This window comes from Montipora capricornis, chromosome 8, assembly GCF_036669925.1.
Source record: "Montipora capricornis isolate CH-2021 chromosome 8, ASM3666992v2, whole genome shotgun sequence".
NCBI lineage: Eukaryota > Metazoa > Cnidaria > Anthozoa > Scleractinia > Acroporidae > Montipora > Montipora capricornis.
The window spans coordinates 16085569-16108341 of NC_090890.1; the positions used below are offsets into that span (position 1 = coordinate 16085569).

Below are 22773 nucleotides of genomic sequence, written 5' to 3' on the forward strand. Positions count from 1 at the left end.
CCCGAAACATCCTGGAGCTTCACTATTGGCAGCCAGCTCCAAGGTGGAGACTGCACCGATGGCTGGCAAAACCTGACAACCCAGCCATGAGCCCCCACGCCCAGCCGGAGGACCTCCGAGCCTAGATGGCTCGGAGAGAGGGGCTCATGGCCCCTAAGCAAGAGCCCCGACTCGCCCAATCCGACGGCACCCAACAACCAAAGAGCTGCTCATGACCACGCTAACAGCCTAGACCACTGCAATGTGCTAACCGCAAACTGCCAGAACAACCCAGAAACTACAACCAACCCAAGGGATCCATGCACATGTGGACAACAGCAGACTGCGGAATGGAGAGGGGTGTAATGGGGCGGAAGTGGACTGGGGAAACAACACACACTAGACAACATCGCCAAGAATACAGCACCACGCTAACAACGCTGAGAATACAACGCCATGCAATACAACGCTAAAAAACAACGCTGGGAATACACCGCAATGCAACGCTAAGACGCAACGCAACGCTAAACAACGCTGAGAATACAACGCCACGCAATACAAAATATATATATATATATATCTATAACGCCCCGCAATGCAACGCTAAAAAACAACGCAATGCAACTCTAAGGTGGAACGCAACGCTAAACAACAATGCAAAAAAGTATAACGCTTGCTCCTCGTAAACTAAGTAATTATATTAAACTACATAAGTACGAAAAACTGTACAAAACAAGTCCACGCAACATGCTAGCTAGCAAATGAAAAGAGAAAATACACGCTAACACCACGCCGATACATAAAATATACAACGGCCCAAGCCTCTTGATAATAGTAATAGTAGTATCAAAAATATGCTTATAGTCGAGTTCAAGGCCCAAAGCAAAACTAGAAACAAACTACAACCAAGAGAGAGTGCCTATGACGCGACCATAACGCTAAAAGCCTGACAGAATACGAGCGAGACGCTAAAATTGACGCTACGCCACCTAACACCTGAGCTATGTGTAGCTCAAATGCATGAAATGCCCTGTCCCATATGAAACTGTGCAAAGGATACGCTGTCCAAGGTCGGTCGAAGACAAGCTTCCCGCGAGGTGATTCTTGTACGGGGATCGGAGATGGCCAAAGGTCACGCCGTGATCCCAAGCAAATTCCACGTGGTCGTGAATGGCTTTATGCGATAAGAAGCGGGGCCCTGAATAAGATCTCGATGGGAGAAAACGCTTACTGAAGCTGCGTGAACTGACTTTGCCAAAAATAAAGCGACAAGACTCCAACATGGCGGCTATCCAAACTCGATCGCAAGTTCGCCCGAAGTTGCGTTTCCCCCAAAACAAACCCGTAACTGGACCCAAAAGGAATCCTGACTAACAGGAAAGCAGTTTTGAACACATCTACGGAATGACGACTGTATATAGGAAACAAAAAACCGCTAAATGCTCCACACACAATGCTCCTACTTCCCGCCACACTGATAAATAAGCGATACAGCCTAAAGCACTAGGTATTCCACGCATGCGCAAGTATACTAAAACCACTGACCAACTGGCTGAAGTCGCTCCTAGTTGTTTACTTGGTTAAACTTCGTTTAACCTCATTCAAATCAGTACAAAAGTAGCAAAAATACCAACCTGGAGTCCTTTACTGGGGAGGATTTCTCTGGTTTTGGTTTCTGATAGGGTGATGTTGGTGGTTGCTGTGGCTGTTGCTTCCACGTAGAATCATTTGGGTCAGCCATTTCTGTACCAGAAGAGGGACTATAACTTTCAGTTTGGTAAGGACCTGTACCATATGAAGGTTTAAACTTTTTGTTCTTTGACGGTGGAACATTATTGTTATCCACATTTTCCCCTGTAATGGAAGATTGTTGCCATAGGTTTAAATCTCCAAAGGCACTTAGGGTGCATGTAATTCTTTACCAGATAAAAACAGGCATGTTTGCAGCCAGTCATGTTTGGGAGCAGTCAATTTGCCTTGAAACCCTTGAAGTCATGTTTGAATACATGTATTGATAGCGGAGCTCAGGTGCACGAAGCGTGTCAGCGGAGCACCATGGGTAAGATTTTTTGGGTAATCTATCAATGTGAGAAATTTTGGTTATGACGTCACGTACATTTGCCCGTACAGACTGTTGGGGTGGAGGCAGGGAGGCAGGACAGCCTCTGGGGACGGGAGTTTTCGGGAAATTTTCCTTGGCTGGAAATCGTGAAGCAGCATTGCATTGGCGGGAAATCACATTAGTGACGAGCAACAGGATAAAGATTAAAGAACAGGAAAGAGCACGAGAGAAGAAGCGACGAAATTTGAGAAATTTAAGGACGGTGCCTGCTATTGTTACTGCGCATACGTTCTGCGCATCTCAAGACACTCAGATTTCCTATCGGTGATGCTTACAAATATAGGGATATTTTTGCGCGGTTTAAAACTACCCGGAGAAAGTAGATCTTAGTAAGTACTCTTGGTATCCAAAACGAAAACTGGGGGTAACAATGATAAGAGAGATAATTAAGCTTCAATTTGAGAAAGAACGTCATACACAGCTTTGTATTTTAAGCTTTTTACAAATATTATTCATGAATTATCTTTGAAAAATGCGTGGTTACCCCCAATTTTCTTTTTGGATTTCAATAACACTTGTTAAGATCTACAGTTCCTGCATAATCACACACCAGGGCAAAAATATCTTTAATTAGTAGGCACCGCCCTTAAGCCAAGTTCCCTTACAACTTCTATTTCACCACAAACTTGTTTGAGCGTGCACTCTAAGCCCTGTTGGACGGGGTTAGTATTTGAATGGGTGACCTCAAAACATAGGACTTTCCGTCAGAAACATAGGACTGAAAATTCTATTTTAATGCTCAAAAATGCGAACTAAGCAAGGTACAGATTTTGTTAACCTGCTTTATGCAAAACAAATATTGATGCAAAAGTAAATAAATATTGATACACAGTTTTTAGGGAGAGAAGAAGAAGTTTTCAGAAGTATCAATCGAGAATAAAATATTTTGCCATCAGCAACAAAATTTGCGACATAGAAAAAAATTAAAATTGCCAACTTAAGGTACCATCAGCGAAGAAATTTTGGGAGATTTTTGCTACGTTCAATTTTTCTCTCGTACTTTTGGCTGCACCAGTAAATCGCAAAATCGAAAGTGACATTGAATTCAGCGGGCGCCGTGATCAAATGACCTCGCATGTTTACTCACGAAACAAAGGATACATCGGTGTCAAAATGATGGCAAGTGTTTCAAAAATTTACAAGAAATGTGCAAATTCAACACAAAGATCACAATAGCCCAACTCTTGAGGATGTTGACCACTGTTTTGCAAAGTCAAAAATTCACTCTCCTGGACCAGGTTATTTATCACTAGGTAATCGTTTTGGAAATGGCAGCTGCTTTATCATTCATTAGTGTTACAAATTCATGCCGATTTTGGAGCTCATTTTGTTGAAACTCCAGCTCGCTTCCAGCAGACCTGTTCATGTTCGTGAGTTATGCACGCCCTGCGGGCCTATTTGCCACCATCGCCTTGTGGCCTGGCCAAACGCTCGCAACATTTCAACACAACATCTTGCAACATTGTTGCATGATGTTGTGACATGTGTTGAATGGACTGGCCAAACGCACACAACATATCCAAACTGGGGGGCCAAACGTACACATCATGTTGTGCCCAATAATGTTGCAAGATGTTGCGTTGAAATGTTGCGAGCATTTGGCCAGGCCTTTACAATCACTTTACTCACTCAATCACTCACTCCACAAACCCAGTGACATAGTGTGAAGTGCACTACCACAAAAACTATACCATGTAAAGTAATAAACATCTTTAAGAACGTTTTCAGCCTCACAACACCAGACTATATTATAAGAACGTTTATAAAAAACAAGAGTGTATAATTTGCTTTCTGGGGTTAGCAGCGGGAGCTCCACTTTTAGGCTTGGCTAAATCTATATATTACAGCATACTCTGTATACATATGTATGAAAAACATAGATTTCTGTATTCCTAAAGCCATACGTAGGTAAAGCAAAACATTGATGAACTTGCCTGGTGTCCATTTTGGCTGATTTGACTGTTTCCAAAACTGTTTGCCAGTACCATTGCTGTAGGACTCATTACTCCGTTTCACAATATCCGCATAAGAACTGCTCTGCTGTCTTTCTGCTAAAGCTGTGGTTGGGGGCACCTGTGAGCTATGCCTCTTTTCTTCTTCCATGATTTCAAACTCCTAAAGTAGAGATTTCAATAAACTTTGAGATTGGTGACTGGTTTGAGTGGACTACCGGTAACCACCTGTAACAAGGGGCCTAACAGACCCTCTCTCTACTAAGTGGTGACTGGAGACATGACTTACTTCAGTTGCGGTTTTCGTCCACACTATCACACTATCAGCAAAGACGAGGTATTACCACGTGGAAATGCACTAATAGTTTCGAGCGGTACTGTACAGATGATTATGACTGTAGTGTAAGAGGCATGTCCAGAGGTTTGTATTTACCGTATTTACCCGTGTATAAGTCGACCTTTTATGGCCTCAAAAGAAGCTCCAAAAATCGCCCTCGACTTATACACGGGTCAAAGATTTTGAGCCAAGTTCCAGCTAAGTAATTTATTCAAAATTAACATAATAATGTTGTCTTGGGCATAACGAACGCAATGGACTAAAGCCGACGTACATTGTAAAAGACTTCAAAATGAATGACAAAAGACTTCAAAACGAATGTAAGCAATTCCAGTTGAAATAAAAAAGGATTTGTCCAACTCTAAATGTTGAAGATACTCACAAGCACAAATATGAAATAGACACGGGAAATTTTCGTTTTCCAAAGGCGGAAAGCTCTATAAAGCATTTCTGTTTCTTCGAATAAAACACGATCGTTCAACGGCTTAGTAACCTGGCGCAATACCTCGTGTTTGCGTGCAAGCATCGTCACTCGTGTTGGCGTGAAAACGCTGGTTGGTAATGATTGTTTTTTATTCTTTATACAAACCTGGCAGATTTAAATGCTTTTGCAAACTTCGTATTGTTTGGTTTATGAGTTTTGTTTTGTTTGTCATTTGAGAAATCGTAAGTCAAGGACCAATTAAACCTTGCACATTTTCCCATCGTTCCCAAGTTATTTTCAAAGATCGACTCCTGCTTCTGTGATGTTGCATTGTGCTTATCCTCTAAAGCCCTTTATCCTTGAACAACGAAACAGGTGAGTTTGAGGTTTACATGTTCGATTTTCAGAGAACTTTTTCGAAACTCAAGGACAAAACGCCCGCATATACAACAGCTGCTGAACAACAAAACTATTAAGCGCTTGAGGCCCTGATTTTTTTGTGTATCCAGATTTCCAGAAATCGAAGAATACAGGATTAGTGTCTCATGAACATTTGACAAAGAAATTAAGAAATTGCGTTTTTTGCCATCAAAAATTGGGGGTCCACTTATACATGGGATCGACCTATACACGGGTAAATACGGTAACCCACTTACATGTTATTTCTCCAAATTTTCCTGTGGACAACGAAAAGCCCAGCCAAGCTCATAAAACACACAAAATTTAATACAATCGCAACTTGTTGTGTAAAGTCAGTTGTTATGCGGATTTTTATTGGCAATTATTGTTATGCCAATTATCTGATAGTTCAAGTGCTACCAAACCAGCTCTAACTGTATGACTCAAGTATAAGTCGAGGGCAATTTTTGGAGCTGATTTTTAGGTCATAAAAGGTCAACATAAACAGGAGTAAACATAGGATGTGCACTGCCAGGGCTGTCAATAAGGGCTGGTAGCAAGTCAAAACAGCCGGCTAGTAAGCCAGCTTCAGCCAGCTTCTTTCGTCTCATTTTACCACCACTCAAAATGAGAAATCTTACACTTGTTTAATTACCTATCATCGAAGAAACACTCAGCACTTGAAGCTCAGTTTTCTTCTCCACCTCTTGGTGACCTTCTTTCACAGAATGGTCACCAAATAACTATGTAATGTTGGTTGCCATTTTCCCTCCATGACACACTGTGGAGTATTATATGAACGAAAGAACTGCGGACTATTTTGAGCTGAAGAAACCGATTATTTCCCTTGGGGTTATCAGCGTGACATCAGGCTGATAATAACAATAATAATACCAAAGGAAACACAACCTCAGCATGGCTTGGGTTGATGTCAGGAAAGCATACGATTCTGTGGATAATAGTTGGCTGATAGAGATGATGGAAGTACACAGGCTACCCATCTGGATTGGCAAGGTGATTCAAAATCTAAGCTGGAATACTAAGATCATAGCTTCTAAAAAGCGAGGAATGGAGACATCAGCCACCATCAGATTAAGAAAGGGACTGCCTCAGGGTAATGCCCTCTGTCCATGTCTTTTTACTTTGTGTTTAAAACCCATTGCGTGGTTATTGAATGCTGCTGAGGGATACAAATTGCCCAAACCTTTATCGACCAAGGTGACTCACTTACTTTATGTGGATGACCTTAATGAGTGCCTCTGAGTGTAAATTAAACAGGTTTTACGATCAACCTGTAATGCTATGCAAGACATGGTCTCCACTGGAATTCAAAGAAATGCAACATCATCCATGTTAGAAGAGGTAAACAAGTTCAAAATGTTAAAGATCTCAGGCTTGATGAAACAACAGCAGGTGAAGAACCTTGAGTCAGGGTTCAACTGCAAGTTCCTACTGTAGGAATTAGAGAGTGTGATGCAACAAGAGAATCAAGCCCTTAGAGGTGACGAAGGTGTACTTGAAATGATTGTCAGTAATCTGGACAAGCCCTCTGTCAGATTGTAATCGCGTTATCACAACCAACCAGTTTGCTTTACCCGTGCTCACATGCATACCCTATGTGGACACAGCACTGGCCACTAGAAGAACTAAGGAACATACATGTAGATAGACAGACAAGAAAGATCATCAGTGAAAACGGAGGAAAGCATCCACTAAGCTCCACGGCCACATTATATCTTCCCAGAGAGAAAGGTGGACGAGGTTAAACAAGAGTATAAGTTGATCAAGATAAAAGCCCCTGTCAAGTTACATGACAATTCAGACCCCATGATGGCAACTGTCCAACAATTTGAGGAAAGACTGGCAGAAAAGGTGTTTCTCCTCACCCATTAAAGATGCAAACAAGTTTGCTGACGAACTAGGGATAGCTCTGAAGTTGAATAACCCCGAACCATCGTGCAGCCCATTGGAAGCACCAGAGGTGAAGATCAAGGGACAGCTGATCAAGAAACATCTCAAGAAGGCTGTAAATGAAAAGCTTGTGGAGAAGATCGAAGATCAACCTTGGCACGGAAATCTACCGAGATCAAGATGGCAGGTATTATGGATTGCAGGTATTATGGAGCTGTATGAACAGCTCACTCCAACTTTAGTCTACCCGGCTTTTAAGACTGGAACAACATCACATATAGAATGTGTGGTAAAGCCACTGAAAGTCTGGCCCATGTACTTGCTGGTTGTCCATCCCTAGCACAGTCAAAATAGTTAAAGAAAGACACAATATGGCAATGAAGGTGCTTTTCTTTGAGATGCTTAGAGATCTCAAGCTTCCTGAGAAAGTTCCTCCATGGTTGTCTCAAGTGAGGCCTAGACCACTCTCCACGTCATCTGATGCAGAAGCATTTTGGGACGTACCAGTATGTGCTGATCACACTTTTGTACGTTCTAATCGCCTGGATGCACGCTTTGTTGATCACAAGAGCAAGAAAGTACTGATGGTTGAGATGAGCTGTCCGTGGTTAGAAAGAAACAGAAAAGGCAGAGAAGTATGGACCTCTACGACTGGAGCTGTCAAGACAACACCCAGGATACAAGATCATACAATTGAATGTCATTATGGATGTACTTGGAGGTTGGTCCAAGGAGCTTGAAATTGAGATGAGAAACATTTTTGGAAGAAGACAGAGAAATTCTGATGAGAATGCAGAAAGCTGTTTTGAGCTGCACACTAATATTGCCAGGACATTCAAAATGATCACATCTTAATATTTCTGCAATTTTTAGTTATTTTAAGGGGTCATCTGATTACCACATTTTTAATTTTTATTTTGTTTTTCTTCCATTAGAATTTGTAGTTTTATTTTCCTGTTATGCAGATAGGTTACGTGATTCGCCCTATCTTGCTTTATCTACCAGCATCCAAACATTTGTACTGCTATAATAATAATAATAATACTGTAAGAATTTACTTGCCAGTACATCGCCGGTACTGACAATCGCTGCTTGCAAGGTATAAAAAATAGTTGCTTTGCACAAAAAAAGGCAAAACTAGTATGCCTATGTATTCACTAAAGAGACCAGGCTTGTTGTAAAGTATGATTTTCAATTCAGGGAAGAGGAGATCCACAGGCATGCTCTTTTGTTTGGTCAATTAAAGGTAATAAAACTTTGTTCAAAAGAGAACCTTGTTGCTTTATACTTGAGAAGGCAAGGGAGGTAAGTTTGAAACTATAAAGCCTAAAATCCAGGCAGAGATTAAATATGCTTACCTGTTCAGGAGGCAATGACACAGCTGATCAGTGCTGCCAAACGGTGATCAGCAAGTAATGAATGACAAGTAAAAGGTAATCGGTAAACCTTTGACAATTTCGCAGGAAAATGGAGCCAGACACATGGAGTAAACGAGTGACACTGACTGCGTGCAACTTAGAAAGCCAACCTTCTTTCTCAAAGACAATTGCTTTTATTAGGTCAAAGCCAAAATCTAAATTATTTGTGACCTTCCACGGGAAAACGTACACTAACGCTAAACCGTTAAATTGACCGAAGCGTTAGATATCCGTTAGCCGTCCGTTAGAAGTTTACATGAAACCGTCAGAGCGTCAACTTCATCCGTTAGAACGTTAGTCTTATCCGTCAGAACGTTAGGTTCATCCGTCAGAGCGTCAGCCTCGTCCGTTAGAGCGTTAGTCTCATACGTCAGATATATAATAGTTATTAACCTTATCCGTTGGGCAAATCTTGGATTCTGTTGGCAAGTGAATTAATAATCTGTATCGATTGTTCCGGATCAGAGGATTCGTAGAGCGTCGTTTAAAAATGTGACCCTCTTTGGGAAAACCGGCCGTGTCCTTCTACAACTTAGTAGAATTACATGTAGTAGAGCGCTTTTTAAAAAATTAAAAATACCGAGAAAAATGAAGGGTTTGTGTTCGACGTTCACCTCTGCGTACCAATAGTAAAACAAGGGTGGAAAGCTCGATTTCGGATCGCTCCAGCACCAAGCCGATTTTCACTGACAAATTCGCATCGTACAGGTTTCAAATCACGCACCAAGCAAGCTGAAACCCAGAGGTTTCCTTTCATGCCATTATATCTGAAATCCGTCCAAAACTCGAAGCGCTGGACCTCAAATAAAATTGAAAAAATCCAGCATTCGGAACTCCAAGGAAGCGTAGTTGGAGTTTGGTGTGACGGCTTGCAGCCGTCACAACGTTTGCTCCTCTGTGATTGGCTAATAAGAAATCATCATCCAATCAGAGAGGAGCACATGGCGTGACGGCTGCAAGCATGTATCTAAAGCCGGTATACGAAAATCCTGCTACGCATCCTTGGCGCTGGGAATGCTGGAGTTTTCGATATTATTTGAGGTTGAGCGCTTCGAGTCTTGGATGGATTTCAAACTGAAATAACTACGCTAATAGGTAGAATGGACAATAAAGACTCCAAAAACTAAGACCAAAGATCGAAGACCCATCCTGAGCGAACGCCATATTATATGTGATTGAATGATGCATGACTTACCAAATTTCAACTGAAAAATATCTGTTTAACTTAACCACTCGCCTGGAGTTTCTCGCGAGCTTTTTTGCCCCCTCGGCATCTTAACTGATGATACAGAACTCTTTTATCGTATTTATAGCAAAGAGCTCTCTTATGAACGCACCGCTTTGAATTTATCGTTACTTCGGCTTTGAAAACAACATGAAATGCTACATTTCTTTGGATGAAAATAATCATTTGTTGTATTTTACTTTGCAACTACAGTAGCTAATGAAGTAATGGATGCCGTGAGAAATTCACAATTTAGTAATGCATCGCTTCATTGTGAGTCCGACGGTCAAAACATATCGAGATTAGCCACTTTTATCCGGACTTCGTTGCATTCAGCAGTTATGGCGCCATGGGCGCGCCTCTTCGGAATCGTATTTTAAAAGTCACGCAATCGTTTCTGGTGGCCTGTCTACATCGTAGTATTCTTAAAGCAAAAAACTCGCTGAAATGTGCATCCGATTTGTTTTGGCCAGCTCACGATGGTGCTAGTACTTCAAACCATGGCCTTTGTTCGATGAACGGTAATCGCTCACTACGTTGTGGTGTCATCGATCAGCCTTTCGAGCTTAGAACTAAGACTTGGTGTTAAAGCGCTAAGGCAGAACGTTAGAACTGATCGAAAGAAATTTAGAGCGTTGGCACAAACCGTTAGAGCGTTAGCACAACCCGTTAGAGCGTTAGCACTCACCGTCAGAGCGTTAGTAAAAAACGTTAAAACAATGTTCACAACCGTTTAATATCCGTTAACCGTCCGTTAGTTTTTAGCCGTTTAACGGGCAAACGTTAGTGTACGTTTTCCCGTGGAAGGTCACATTTCTTCAAATCTGTGGGGGAAAGTGATGCAGCTTCCAGTATTGCAGAGTCACCTGGTTGCATGCAAGTTCAAATTTACTTCCATTCTCACCAGCAGTGGGCACCACAAACAAAAATGGCAATTAACCCCACCCCACCTACAGTGAGTATTTTTTCTTCCCTCTCCAAACAAAGATGGCTGCCTTCCAATCGCTCTTACGTGTGTACATCTATTCGCTGTCCTTCAACTCTTCATACAAAATTAATAGAGAAAGAAGAGAACTGCAAGCTTTTTCATTGTCTCGATCTAGAGTTTAAAAAAGTATATCGATTAACACGACACCACTTCCATGCCGGAGCAGTTGCCAAATTGGCGACCTTGGCGATAATTTTAGTCAAATGTGTGGAACACCTGGGACTGAATAGATGAGTTCAAGCTCTTGAGTGCATCATGGGTAATCAGGGCAAGATGGATAGAAATTCAAAGGTTTGTTAGGAAGTTCAAAACAATGAAAAGTATTCACGATAAATTATGCAATTTTCTAAAACAAAAGATATGCACTCAAAGGTGCAGCAGAATAAATTTTGAGAGAAATTATTTTATTAAAAAGAGTTTCTGCCATACATTTCCTTTAATTCCAGAGGCACAAAATTACAGAGAAAGTATGGAGCCAAAAAAGGCAATATTTAGGAATTCCAAAGAAACAGATACCAAGTCTAGTTCAACTCAGCTGTGAACATGAACTTATGTTTGGTTTATGAAGGTAAAAGTCTATGAAGTAGAGTCATGTGCACTATATTTTGCTTTAAATTTCCATACAAACCTTTGAATTTCTCGCCATGTCGCCATGATTACCCATGATGCACTCAAGAGTGTGAACCCGTTTACAGTTCCCAGTCTTGCACTTAGTCTGGCAAAACACCATGATATCGGAACCAAAGAAAGAACATTTAGCAACTTTAGTTAAGTGTCAATGGATTTAGAGCACTACAGTACATGTACAATGTAATTGGGGACACTAACAAAATCAATGGGACACCCCTATTGACGAGTAAAATTGTCCAGCTTTAGACAGAGTAAAATACTAAGTCTGGCCACTTTAGGCCGGTTTACATGTAGGTTAACTCAAATCAAATCAAATATTGGTTTTTGTGGAGAGGAAAAAACAAAGTACGCAGAGGAAAGCCTTTTCGGAGCAGAGAAAAGAAACAACAAACTCTACCCACATACTGTATGACACCGAGTCTGGGAATCGACCCTGGGTCACATTGGTGGGAGGCAAGTACTCTCACCACTGCACCACCCTTGTTTTTCCTTCCTCAGCAGAGATTCCAAGTCAGCAAAGCTCACTTTCATGTCCTCCTACTTTTAATTATAAGCCTTCTACTTTTAAATTTATTGACAGCCCTGACTGTACAATGGCGGCAAATCTGATTTTCAAGTAGAACTTCACTTGGGCTACAGAAAAATACATACAATCTACTCTACCTTCTCTTGGCGTTGGGAAAATGAGAGATTTTGCTGCTTTCCAGCCTGCCAAGGCTGCCTTGACTGATAAGAGAATGATTCCTTTCTCTCACCCTCTCTTTCACTGGCAGAAGAAGTACATGTAATATCATTGTTCTCAGTGGTGTTTAATGTGCTAGCTGTTGACAATGGCAAGGGTGGTGGTGATGGCTGATAGGCCTAGAAATAATGTAATGGTCCTAAATGAGTTGCAAGATTTTATGCAACAGTCTAAGGGCACGTTCGATTGACCCTATTCCAGAATAAGAATACGTGGAATGATGATTAAAACGGTATGTTTGGCCATTTCGAAGCAGCAAGGATAAGAAAAATTTGTTTAAAATAGCATTTTAGCAGATTTTTGACAATTTTAATGTGAATCTCCATAAAAACGAAGGATTTCTAACTTACATTCCATATATTCCTATTCCGGAATATGGTCAATCAAACGCACCCTAAGATTGTAGATAATCTACATGTACTAAGAATAATACTGTATTAATTATTATAACTTTACCTTTTTTGCTGTCTGTAACAAAAAAAATAACTGTCTAAGGGCTGCTGTAGGGCTGCTAGGATTATTTTTAATTTACCTAAAGATATGGCATCTCATTGAATATTAAACTTTACAAATTGGATCACAGTTGGGTTATAAATTATTACAAAGAGGCTCTTTAGAGGAAATTTTTTAGACTGCCTTTCTAAGAACATCTTCAGAAGAGAGAAAGTTCTTACACAGACGGCAGATTATTGAGGGACTCTTTAGCCTTTCGTAGGTCAGCCCTCTGGAATTACAGTACTGCTCAAAGGTAAGTTGACAGTCTCGACTCGATCCTCGAAACTCGATTCTCGCATCGCGAAGGTTGAGACGTTCGAGTTTCGAGACGCGAGAATCGAGGCTCGAGAATCGAGAAAGATGGACTTTGGAATATGCATAAACTCGAGAAGAACTCGAGAAAGCTATTTGTGTCTCGAAGAAATGAACAATTCCGCTAAGGGAGCCTTTGTATGCAATATTCATGTCGACTCTAAGCAAGCTTTCAATGTTCTTGGCCTGCGAAAAAATATTATCTTCATTATCCTTCAGCATGTAGAAAAATAACGTCGCGATCTTATTCACTTGTTCTGAAAAAAATACACGAGTTTCCGATGCGTTCCCCAGGCACAAACCCAGTCACAAACAAGCAAAATGACCACGGACATGTAATTTATCGGAGTAAAAAGGGGCCTCGTTCGAAAGTTGGCATTGTAATATCAACAAACTGGAATTCCGAATACTATCGCGTCTTTCCCATCGTGACAAAGCTGAATTGAAACTTTATCATCAAAATCATCAAAAAACGAATGGTCAATTATGGTCGCAAATCTGCTTGCTCGTTTTGTCAAGAGAATTGAAAGAGAAAATATAACATGCTCTAAAAACTCGCACGGGTATACGCAATTATTCATTTATTGCTGTATTAAGCCAACACCACGGCACAATTGAGTTAACTTGAAAATCTCCTTATTCGTTTGTTGTATGAAAACTTGTCAGGTACCTTTACCATGCGCATGAATTGACACAAATCGTGCAACCATTATTTTTTAAAAACCAAGTATTGTAAAGTGACGAGAGGCAGTGGATCGAAACGAACCAACGCAGACCACCAGGCTTGCGCATGTACTTCCACAATTACATTTTTGAGCACTTGTAAATATGCCTGCAGTGTCTGATTCGTTCCTACACACTGGAAGTTATTCTTCTTACTTTAGAAATATTCTCTGATGATTTCGTAAGTAGGTAAAATAATTGAAATAGGCTGTAATCGAAAGTCAAAGCATTGCGTGACATCTGCTTGAGGGTAACTTCATCCGCAAGTGAAATTTGCACATGTCAACGTATTAAAGCGAAACTTGGAACATTTATACGCTCGTAATGCCACTGCCTTACCAGGCAACCTCACTTTATTTAAAACAACCAAACGTGATTTACCAATATGACCAATAATGCGATGGAAGAACCATTGAAAAAATTCAGGACTTCGTAAATTTGAGATTGCTTGCTCGAGGCATTACAGTACATTACATTCTCTTTGCTTAAAATCAACGATCGATAACATTTATTATCAGGGTAAAGAAAGCTTCAGGTTTTAACTTTTAAGTCAAGCGTAGCATGTTGAAGTCGATTGTGAAGAGAGCTGTTTTGTGAATGATCGCAACAGATTATTCCTTGATCCTTTGAGGAAACAAGCGACAGGAACTGTGTGCATATTTCGTGAACAGAACTACTCACACTTGATATCCAACTCGCTTTTTCAACGCATGTACAACACAAAAGTGCACTTTGCTTGTCTAATTTATTTCTCGAGAGATCAGTCAAGCATCAAAATCATTATTTTTCTCGACTCGAAACTTGAAAGACTCAACTCGCGAGTTGCGAAACTCGACTCGAGACTCGATTCTCGAAATTTTCGAGGATTGAGAATCAAGTCTCAAGTCGAGTTTCGCGACTCGCGAGTGACTGTCAACTTACCTTTGAGCGGTACTGTAAGTTAACTGTAATGATAAAATTGACAATTTTAATTTTAAGGAAATCAAAAAACAACTTATTACCAAAGAATATTTTAAAGACTTTCTCTTCGACAGCTCAAATGCGTCCACTTCTCCAATTACAGTTGAGATAATGATTACGTATATTTTTAACTCATATTTCTAGGTCTTAGATTAAATACTTGTACACAGGCTTTTAGCCAGGCGGCCGTCCAGCCGTCCAAAGGACGGCCAGTTCTCAGAAATGGGAGATTTTCGACGGCCTGTTTTGGGCGGCCATTTACGAACTTCTGTGCTTAATGTAACAAAACAGTGTCTATAAATTAATAAAAGTTACATTTCTTTTTGCTCTCAAGAGTTGTTTTAGTGCTGCTGTCGTATTTTTCTTCTATATGAACACTTTTTTAGCGAGTTTCCTTTCTGTTTTGATCAAATGAATCAAAGTTGAGCGAAGCGATTTCACAGGCAAAGCCGCTGTTCAGTGATATTGACTTACCAAGTCGTCCCCAGGCTACTTTGCCGGCTGCTATAAATAAATGCGCACTTTGGTAATTATTTATGAGGACATGAGTCAAAGATCACGCGCCTTCCAACTCGGTAAGACGATCTCGCGGCTACAAATGTTATTGTAATCGCTTGATTGTATTCTGCTCTGTTCAAGCGAAATCTGGCGGGCATTACAACAAAAAAGCCATTTGGTGTAATAACATGTGCAATCATCGTAATTGCTTTAGGAATACAAATAGTAGGTGAATAGTTAAAGATTGTAGACCAGAATGCAGTTCGACCAACAAAGCCACGCATATCTGTTCTTTCGTGTAAATCATGGCTTGACAACTTCAAATTTCAATCACTCTTCATAACAACTGGAGTTCCTATCCCAAATATAATTCAATGTTAAACAAGGTAAGTTGAGGAAAGGATAGCTGAGTTAAATTATCAAGGAAAAAACAGCGGTGTAATAGGTAAATTGAAAGACGTTTACAGCTGTCAGAATCGCGGAAATAACGTCTAAGAGGCTTCAATTTTTCAAAATTTTCTGGGGGAGCATGCCCCCAGACCCCCCAAGGCCCACATAAAATTTGGACTCCCACTTTCAAAATCCTGGCTAAAAGCCTGCTTGTACACACGACCCCACAAGCTTGGCAGCTTTACATGTAACTCTTATCGTGTATAAATTAAGGCTTTATGTTATGTTAATTACATGTGTACATGTATACTTACGGTATGTACATGTATGTAATAGCCTCTTTTCAATTTATGTGTAAAGGCACATAGATATGCAGCTGTACATGTATTGCAGATACATGTATATGGGGAATTTGAATGCAAAGCAGGGAGACAGAATACAGGAAATAAGGATACATGTAATGTGTAAACATAACCAGTGTTAAAGCAAACATCAAACTGAAGGGCTTAAAGAGCAAGACAACGTTGTTCGAATGTAATTGAACTCTTCATAATTTTAGTTACATGTATGACTCACTTGTAGACAATACGTGTAGGATGACCCTTAGGGTACCCTGGAACTTGAAAACAACCCTCTGTATGAGCTGTCACAATATTTCACTGTTTGATATATGTAACATACAGTCTAACAAACTAACCGGAGGTGCTGGTCCACTTGGCTGGGGTGGAGGCATCATGTATGCTGATCCATAGCCTGGATATTGAAAGGGATAAGCATACCCATTCCACTGCTGTAAATACTGATGTTGATAATATGGATGATATGCCAGCACTTGCTGTTGATTGTTTGTTGAAGGGCTGTTAATATTGGTGTTGTTTTTTAAACTAGGTTTTGCTAGGGATTTGTTCACATTTTGATTGCTAACTTTCGCTAGGGCTTGACGTGCTCTCTCCCACTCTGGAGTCTCTCCTTGTTTTGGTCCATCATTTGATCCTGGCTTCTGGTTATTGTCAGCTGTTGCTTGATATTGACGAGACCTGCCATAACCAAGCATTAGTCAAAACACAGGAAGACATTAATTTTTAATTTTCTTGACAGTTTTTGTAATTTATACTAAATACAGGATTTGCTGAAGCAAATACAGAAGATTGGCCTATATTACATCTGTACTTTTAGAAAGGCAAAGGACAGAATAGCTACAGTGCAGGGTTCGAACTAATCCAGTAACAATTTTGCGACAAGATACGAGAATTTAGTCAGCGGTTTACCAAAACAAAATGTGAGACCCCAATACATGTGTAAAGAAACCACTGAAAAGGCTAATGATCGAAGGAATGGAGTTGTGCACGTAACGGTAAAGGTAAAGTCTGCTACGAGTCTAGAAGGCTCATCAGGCCAGCGCTTCTCTCCGGTTTCTATAGCATGAAGTGACTAGGAGTATTTTTACCCTCCCCCCCCCCCTTCCTGGATGGGATGCCAGTCCATTGCAGGGTTACCCCCAGCAATAGATTCACCGGTACCCATTTATACACCTGGGTGGAGAAAGGCACTGTGAGAGTAAAGTGTCTTGCCCAAGAACACAACACAATGTCCCCGGCCAGGACCCAAACCAGGACCACTTGATCCGGAGTCAAGCGCACTACCCATGAGGCCACCGCGCCTCCCACACATAACATCGTAGCACGTGTGCATGTAACAACGCAGCTAAATTACGCTACAATTATGCTATCTTCAGATTGCAAGAAAATTCATGGTGTAAAACAAAATAATTTTGTCATTTCTTTATTTATTTTAGCAAAAGTACATGCAGCAGTTAAGTGGCAACTGCTAACCCTTTTGTTTCAAAAGAGCAAATTTGCGACTTCTCTAGATATTTTAATCCCAAAGGGAAAAAATACAGTCACAAATGTGACTGTATTGGTGACAATTTCAAGACCTGCAGTGGCTCACTACAGTACATGTAGTCAAAATATTTCATCAACTTACAGTTTTCAAACAGAAATGACAAAACATTTTTTTAAGACATTTTAAGGACTTTAAAAGGACAAAATTAATAATTTGCACTGAGAGGTTATGCACTTTCCAAACATTTTCTAATGTCTTGAGGAAGAACCACAAAAACAGCACTGACTCATAGGGGCAAATCTTGACAGATTTAATGCTGTCAAATGCCAGATGATTTTACTCATCAATGAGGTTTGGGGGGGGAGGGGAGAATGTTGTTGCTGGTACTGTAGGCAATGCCTCCACCTTCATGGTATTGAGCTACACAAAAGCAATTGCTTTCTCCTCACCACAATTTTTAACCAGGCTCAAAGTTTATTTTTGGCTTTGGGAGCACTTGTACTGTGCTACCAAGTGTATATTTCTAGGGCACGTAATTTGCATAGCTTTGTAAATAGAAGTGATTTGTTATGAAGATTCCAGTTTTCCTTTGTACAGAACGGTGTAATTAAAAAAAATGAAATAATTACATCCTTACACAAGTTTTTACTGATTTATACATGTACATAAACAATCCTGAGAAGTTCATGTTTTATCATAATAGTATTTTTATTTGTAAAGTTTTTACTCAAACCACAAAATAAATTTATTTGTGACAACAGTCCTTTGTGCTTCTAGTGAAGTTCATGAAATCTGACCACCGCTTATGAGAATGCGATATTGAATTCTAAGAAGGTTTCCACTGTGCTTTTTTCTGTGGGTCGAGTTCATGCCTGAGAAGACAATATACACTGTATGTACATGTACACTCTGTTTCTTGTCAACGAAAGGAGTTACATGTATTTATTGATGTTTGAGAAAGCTATCGAATTATTAAAAAATCACTGGCATTTTAGTGTGTATATCGTTTAGTTGAATACTTTATTTATCTATAAATTAAAATCTAAAAACTGGTTTTGCCGCACAATACATTAATTGAAGTTTCTGAACATGGATTTTCGATTTCTGAAATCCGTAGTGATATCCGTTTTTGAATTTTGTGTTCCAAATTTTAAGATAGATCAGTATATCTCAATCGAACGCACACTTAATTTCTGTACGGAATTACACATGTACACTCAATTTGCGTGTAAATGAGGTGCGTGTAAGGCTCGTGTAAATACTTACACTTGTTTTTAGCGGGTATTTCACGTGTAGTTTGCATGTAAATCCCCCATATTGCTTGCATTTTATGCACATGTAAGTGCTGCTATTCCTGCGGCCTGTACTGTACATGTACATGTACTGTACGGCTACATTGTTATAAAACATTGTTATAAAACATTTTTGTTGGATCAACAATGTTAGAATGTGTAGCATGCATGTTTTTTGTTGGAAGAATGTTTTGATTTCGATCAAACATGTTCTCCAACATACATGTACAACAAATGTTGAAGCATTTAGCCGCTCTTTCAACAATGTTGTATTGCAGAGACTTAAGTGACATGTTACCAACAATGTTATATGCGTATCCAAGTGACATGTTCTTCTAACATTGTTACATCGTGTAGCCGGGGACTTAACAGATTACTGATCATGAAGGAGGAAGATACTGTATGTATTGCTGTGCCTCAATCCTGAGTTTACGAAAACATTGCCATTTTAGTGAATTGTACTAGAATTGTTGGTTCATAAGTCAATGGAAATCAGCCATGCACCAAAAATAAAGATCTCAGGAAAAATGGCCCTTAGTTGTGTAGTTTAGCCCACGTTATTAACGTTGGCATGCATGTTAATTTGAGTTCTCCTTAATTAATCCAGCATAGCACTCAAGTAAAGTCCTAGGAAACGATACATGTACAATAGCTGACACAAGTCAAAAGCGACACAGGTGTTTTTAGAATCTTCCTTTTTCCTTTGCACCTTTGCACTGAATAGATAAGCTTACTATCTATATATAGCTAACGAGAAAGATATGAATAAAACAAAAAGTTCTAAAAATTCCACATTTTGAAGTCTTCGTGAAATGCCAATAATTCCAACCATGTACTCACCAATTTGCAGCAGCAGCTATATCCTTCGCATTCCAACTCGTTATCATGTCTCTTAACCCGTTTGAAAGCGCCTTAAATTGAAAAATATATCCAATTTCCTGGGAAAACAACGAAGTTCGTTTCAACAACGACAACCCCAAATCACGTCAGAAAGGATAATTGCACAGAATATTGCATCTTGGGTAATCTCGCCCAGAGGGTGGATCAATTGCATATCAACGATGAATCCCTGACATTTGCACATGCGCAATGAAAGAGAAATTGCTATCTCGAGGATACACTGCCGGTATTGACATTACGAAGCGGTGAGTTGCAATCTTTTACTTACATTGAATAACTGACTAACTTTTTTGAGACGGCTAGATTACCTTGCCGTACCAGTTAGTTATACTGGTTAAAAATAATATTGGTTGAAAAACTTCCAACCATTAGACATATCAAATAAGTACGTACATGTACTGTTCATGTTAATAATTATGTGCATGTATTCGTGTATATTATACTGTATATACACTAATGACAGTAAGGTTGACGTGGTTTAATAACTTGTTGAGTGAGACTGGGCTTTCTCCAGTTTATGTGCATACAGCTCCTTTAGTTTGAACTGAAATTTCATGGAGGCAGAATGTGTGGACTTTAGTGTCAAGTGTATGTAGCCCTATGCATACCTGCCAACCCCCAGAGTACGAAAATCTGGAGACGTCTAGATAATATTTGTCCGAAATTTTCCGAAGGGTTCCCAAGATTGCCGAAGATTTCACGACGACTTCCGACAACTGCCGAAGATTTCCCGACGACTTCCGAAGATAACCGAGGATGTAGAAGGTTTTTTGACGACTTCAAAACCGGACTCTCCAACTGTTTTTCGCCGAAAAAAAATGAATTTCTATTTAATCGGTTTTTAAGCAATTATACTCACTATTGTCAGCTGGGCGTGGGAAACTTGTCTGAATGCGTGAGATCTATCAAAGCTGAGTTCGAGTAATAATGGGTTTGAGTGAGTTTGCAGCATGAATAGATCTTATGATGCATGATGGTTTTGGAAGCCATCTTATCAATAATGAGAAGCCAAATACGTCTGAAATTAACAGTGTTTGTGTGGAAAAGTGATTTAAAATAGTTTTTACAAACTGCGCTTCTAAAAAATTCATGAACTGGAAACATGAGGCACTAGAAAATCAGAAAAGTTTCCATTTCACGAATTTTTCAGAAGGAATGTCTTATGGAAACTATTTGGCATGGTGACTTGCAGCTCTAACCCGCTCAAGTTTCAAAAGAACACCCATAAAAGTAGCTTACCTTGTGTGTTTGCAAATGGCTGGACGCCAGCTAGGAGGAGTAATCTTCTCCACTTTCAGCAAAGCAAGGTTTTTCACCCCCTCAAAACCCGAGGGAAGGGCGCCTAAGAATTCCTTTTGAAGTGAATCGAGATCCACATTGGCCACCCTCGCTTTGACAGATCAGATGTAAACAGTGTGCGAAAACTGCGCCAATTTTCTAATATGTATTGTGCAATATGATTGGTTTATTTCTGACCAGTTACGATACTCGTTAAATATATATAAATTTGATTGCTCTCGCTGGTTTACATTTTGCAATCAAATAAAAGCACTAAATAAGAGCACTAAATCCACTTCTTGCTTTATTTTCTTTTTTAAAATAGCGAAAATAAAGAAATTAGAGAAAAAAAATGGAAAAAGTCACGGTAGGTAGTTCCCGGGAGATTTGGTGGCATAACCGGGAGATTTGATTACAAAATTGGAGACTCCCGGGAAAACTGGGAGAGTTGGCAGGTATACCTATGGCACTTATTGGGGATGCTGTACAGAAATAGCGCATCAGATCAGGGATCACGTTAAGCAGAAATCATGCATTTTTATGCAAATAAAAAAAAATGCATCAATATTTTAATGCATCCCAGGATGCAATGCACTGACTTAAATTACTTGCACAACTTGCTATTCTATTGTTTGGGCGACATGCAAAAAAAATAAATAATAAATACTGAAGTACAGTGTAAAGTAGTGGTCGCCATATTGGATTTAGCCATGCAAAGGAGACTGGTGAAGATGACTAAACATGCAGGAAACTTAATTGAGCTCCCGCCATTTGTTTGCTGATTGATCGATTGAGAAATACAAGTGGATTGAAGTACAAAATGAGTGGTCTTACAGTTCAAAAACATGGAAGACGTTTTGTCCCGCCTTTGATGTTCCGCAACGACTGATAAGACCAAACGAGAAGAGATGTCAAATGTTTTCTTTTGGCCTTGCGCACGGTATTGGTGTTCAAGGCTGTTGCAATATAGGTAACGCTAAATAAAGCGCTGGATTGTAAGATGACAATGTAACTGTAATAATCTGAAAACAAAAATGGAAAGTAAATTTCATGTGCAATTAGCTGGTAAAAAGAAATCTTCAAAATATCTTTTACAGTCAATTTTTATGTGCCACAGCAACAAAATAAATTTCATTCATCAGCATGCCAATTTTAAGGCACTACAAGGGTGCTGCATACTGAAGAAAATTTTCTGGGAGCCCTTCGGGCTTCCGATTTTAAAAGTTAGTAGCCCGAGGGATTTTTTCAGGAGCCCAGAATTAATTAATTAACCCCCTATCCCAATCCCCCCCCCCCCCCCCCCACCGAAGTCAAGTGGTTTGGTTTAGTTATAATTACACGAGATGTAAACGTGCCACAGAACATGATGACTTACCAAAAAACTGGTGTGTACCTTACAAAGCATTTCCGGGTATATATGACTTGTATTTGACCCAGAAATCTAAGTACACACTGAAATCGTAGCTAAGTTGTCACGTTTCGCGATTTTTAATCGTGTCAACTTTCTCTGATACGCACATGCTTTCTGACGGGCATGGCTCACAGCTATGTTAGTTTGATTTGGGATCAAGCTATTTCAGCTATTTTAATTCAATTCATAGTTTAGTCTTTCAACATTTCATGTCGGAATAGTAAAAGTGGTTTGTTTGTTTGTTATTTTTTTCGCTCGCACGTCTTAAGTGCATAAAGATCCAGGTATTTGGAGTTAGGGAAGAACCTTCCGCAATCCGATCGTATCACGGAAATGCATGTTTAATTGTATCACTGAAATGACTACGTAATTTCCACGTTTACTCAACAAAAAAGTATTGCTTACCTGTTGCGAGAGCAACAGCATTTAAGAAAGGTTAAGAAAATATTATACTACGTTTTGCTAGTAAGTCGCTTGAGAGCAGATGGGATGAACATGTTTCCTTTGTCGGGTAACTTTCCTCAAGTTTAACTTCCCTTTAC

General features: G+C 39.8%; 2 protein-coding genes across 2 annotated transcripts in view; one reads left to right on the top strand and one right to left on the bottom strand.

Annotated features, from left to right (window-relative positions):
* Positions 1-19639, bottom strand: part of LOC138059300 (leukocyte receptor cluster member 8-like) — a 30817-nt gene extending 11178 nt beyond the window's left edge. The window contains exons 1-5 of the mRNA XM_068904868.1: positions 19483-19639; positions 16203-16542; positions 12049-12246; positions 4036-4216; positions 1614-1833 (exon numbers count right to left, since the gene is read on the bottom strand). Coding sequence (XP_068760969.1) covers positions 1614-1833; positions 4036-4216; positions 12049-12246; positions 16203-16542; positions 19483-19529 — 986 coding nt within the window. The 5' untranslated portion in view covers positions 19530-19639. The remainder of the gene's footprint in view (positions 1-1613; positions 1834-4035; positions 4217-12048; positions 12247-16202; positions 16543-19482) is intronic.
* Positions 19640-19711: 72 nt separating this feature from the next.
* Positions 19712-22773, top strand: part of LOC138059031 (uncharacterized) — a 7689-nt gene continuing 4627 nt past the window's right edge. The window contains exon 1 of the mRNA XM_068904532.1: positions 19712-19787. The gene's annotated coding sequence lies outside the window, so the exon portion shown is untranslated. The remainder of the gene's footprint in view (positions 19788-22773) is intronic.